This window comes from Triticum dicoccoides, chromosome 6A, assembly GCF_002162155.2.
Source record: "Triticum dicoccoides isolate Atlit2015 ecotype Zavitan chromosome 6A, WEW_v2.0, whole genome shotgun sequence".
In the NCBI taxonomy this organism is placed as follows: Eukaryota; Viridiplantae; Streptophyta; class Magnoliopsida; order Poales; family Poaceae; genus Triticum; species Triticum dicoccoides.
Window position 1 is genome coordinate 187,882,292 of NC_041390.1, and position 2,883 is coordinate 187,885,174.

A 2,883-nucleotide genomic window follows, 5' to 3' on the forward strand; every position below is an offset into this window, starting at 1 on the left:
AAAAAAAGATGCTCCTTGGTGGGGCCAAATCCTATCTAGCGGACACAGTACCACTGACCGGACACGGCTGACACTTTTCATAGTCATCTCATATATGAGGGACACAGTACCACTGACCGGACACACCCGACACTTTTCATAGTCATCTCATATATGAGGGTAATATGAGGAGGGCGGAGGCTTTGAGGGGTATGGTTGTGTTAACTTTTTTTTCTTTCTCTTGTCCAGTCAGTGGTCTTGTATCCGCTGGTTAATTTAAGGAGTCTGGCTGTAGATGCTCTTGTCAATACGCTGGAAGTATGATGCGTGTTGTGGAGAAGCGTTTGTTGAAGCTTAGGTGTGTCTTGAGGAAGTTCTGATCTATCTAATTCTTGCCCCCATTCGTCCTTTCTCCACAGTAGTAAGCAAGCTACGGTTGGTCTGAGTGATCAATTCCATCTACCACAAACTTGTTGCTGTTATGTACAGCTCATATGGTACTAAACAAAACATAGAAGCCAGAACAGATTTGGTCGACAACAGATACGATGTCAGCTGCGAACCTGAAAGAAAATTCTCTGAGGAACAACGCAACAGAGATCCTACAATAACAAAGTAAATGGCGTATGGGTAGATGATTGCGATTTGTTTTCCTGCCTTGACCAGGTCAACCCATTTGAGGAAGGATGGTATAATGGCAACTTGGCGAGAAGGATTCATTTAAGAAGCGGCCATGGCCGCAACAACCACCGTCCTCTCCCCTCCCCTGTGGTTAAGTTAGGTGGGAGATTAGGTTTTTAAGCTTTGAGCTGTTCCTTTGGCTCCATCCTCCTTTCCAGTCCATAAAAAGCACAGCACATTCCAACTGCCACCTTGCTCCGCCGCGTTCCGTCGCCTCACAGCTGTGTGTGCTGCCCCGTGAACTCTTCTGTTCCGTTGTGCGCTTCCCTTTAATTAGGCCGCTGTCAGCTCCAGCAGGCTTCTGAAACTCCAATCATAAGAACCACCCTGCCCCTTCCATCGCTCCTGCCTGCCTCCCTTCCGGCTCTCTCTCTCCTCCTCGTTTCCTCTCGTCAATTGTGATCGAGAGGACAGCGATAGAGAAGAAGGGCGGGGAGGAGAAACAAGGATCGCCCAAGAGGTTCTTTCTGATCAGTTCATCGCCAGGCATCATCATCGTCATCATCATCATTATTTCTTAATGGCCGTGAGTACCTATCTCACTACGCTTACATCTCCTCTTTTGTGGTTACCGATGTTTTACTACTGTCTACTCAGTGCATGCATGCACGCATGATTTCGACACTGTTATGGCCGCTTGATCATGTATTTGTTTTGTTTTTATAATTTTGGCTCATGATTGCTGCGTCTGCGTAATGGTTTCTCTATATATTTTTCAAGCACTCTGTAGTACACGTATGGCCGTATGGAATTGACCATGGTTGGGTGGGTGTGGAACGATGATGGATCATGGGGCGGTGCCGCCGTCCCCATGTGCGAGCATCAAGTTGGCAACACATGGTTATTGTTAGGCAGCGGCAGCAGACAAGGAGTTAGGGCTCACGGATCTGGGCATGATATGGAGGGCTCCGGCACATGGCATGCTCCGTCCTCAGATCCATCCAACATGATCGCTCTCATCCTCGAGCACAAGGATTCTTCAGAATGGGGAAAAGGAGGCCGAGCTTTTGCTTTGCTTGGGATGGACGATTGAGTGTTTAGAATTAGACGTCCAAGCCACTCCTCTCTCTCATGCCCGGTCTAGTTTGGTGTTCATTACCCGCTAGCTAGCTGTCGTTGGGTTTGACATATCTGTAATGTGACAGCTGACGACGCGAGCAGCAGCACCAGCATGGTGTTGGTTTTGCTTTCCGACGACGTGTACGTTGGCTGGCCTTAGCTGGGAGCTTGCTGACATACATACGTGTCATACCTAATTTTTCCTCCTCATCTTTAAGCGCCGCTAATTACAACCTGGAACTTATTAAGGTTCGACCTGGTCTGAATTTTTAAGCAACGAGAAAATGTCTAAAGAAACAGCTCAGGACTTTGTAAAATTATAGGGACTGTCTATTCTACATCCGGATGAAATTTAATTCGCTTTCATTCATATTTTTCAGTCAACTAAAGGATGACAAATGTCACATGTCTCGTGTCCTCTATTCCCCTATTCTTTCTGCCCACCAAACTATAAACGGGTCCACACCCTAAACCTGTACAGAAAGCAGCTAAAAGCTAACAAAAGGTGGATTAAGCTAACTACAGGAGGATGAAAAGGATCAAAACTGATGACATCTAACCACACAGCGCCGAATAACACTCTGAGCACTAAAATACTGAGAAATTACAGTTGCTGATGCTGTGAATCAACTATACAAAGGGCTAAAATACCACTAATAATTATAGTGTAAAAACCACAGAAAATGCACAGTAATCCACTAAAAATCCATTGCAATTCCACTAAAAATGCCACTTGCAAATACAGAGCAAAAATCCACTAAAAATACAATGTAAACCCACTAAGATTTACACTGTAAATTCCACTGCAATTCCACTAATAATTACAGTGTAAAAACCACTGCAAATGCACAGTAATTCCACTAAAAATGCCACTTGCAAATACAGAGCAAAAATCAACTAAAAATACACTGTAAACCCACTAAGATTTACAGTGTAAATTCCACTGTAATTCCACTAACAATTACAGTGTAAAAACCACTGAAAATGCACCGTAATTCCACTAAAAATACACTGTAATTCCACTAAAAGTACAATGTAATTCCACTAGAAACACACAAAAGAATTACATTACAATTCCACTGAGAAAGTACCAAATTTATCCCTGGAGAAGCGCCACCAGAGAGAGCGATTCATCCATGATCTAGAACACAAACATGGCTGGAG

General features: G+C 44.3%; 1 protein-coding gene across 4 annotated transcripts in view; it reads left to right on the plus strand.

Moving 5' to 3' along the window:
- LOC119316534 (class E vacuolar protein-sorting machinery protein hse1-like) overlaps positions 1 to 2,883 on the plus strand; it is a 13,347-nt gene that overhangs the window by 4,728 nt on the left and 5,736 nt on the right. Inside the window, exon 1 of one of the 4 annotated variants that reach the window (XM_037590857.1) lies at positions 426 to 1,186. The exons of 2 other annotated variants lie outside the window; for them this stretch is intronic. Coding sequence is in view for 1 of the 2 variants with exons in the window: in XM_037590858.1 (XP_037446755.1) it covers positions 1,181 to 1,186 (6 nt within the window). In the remaining variant the exon portion in view is untranslated. Of the gene's footprint in view, positions 1 to 425; positions 1,187 to 2,883 lie in introns of those variants that run through there. One more of the 4 variants, XM_037590858.1, reaches the window with a different exon arrangement.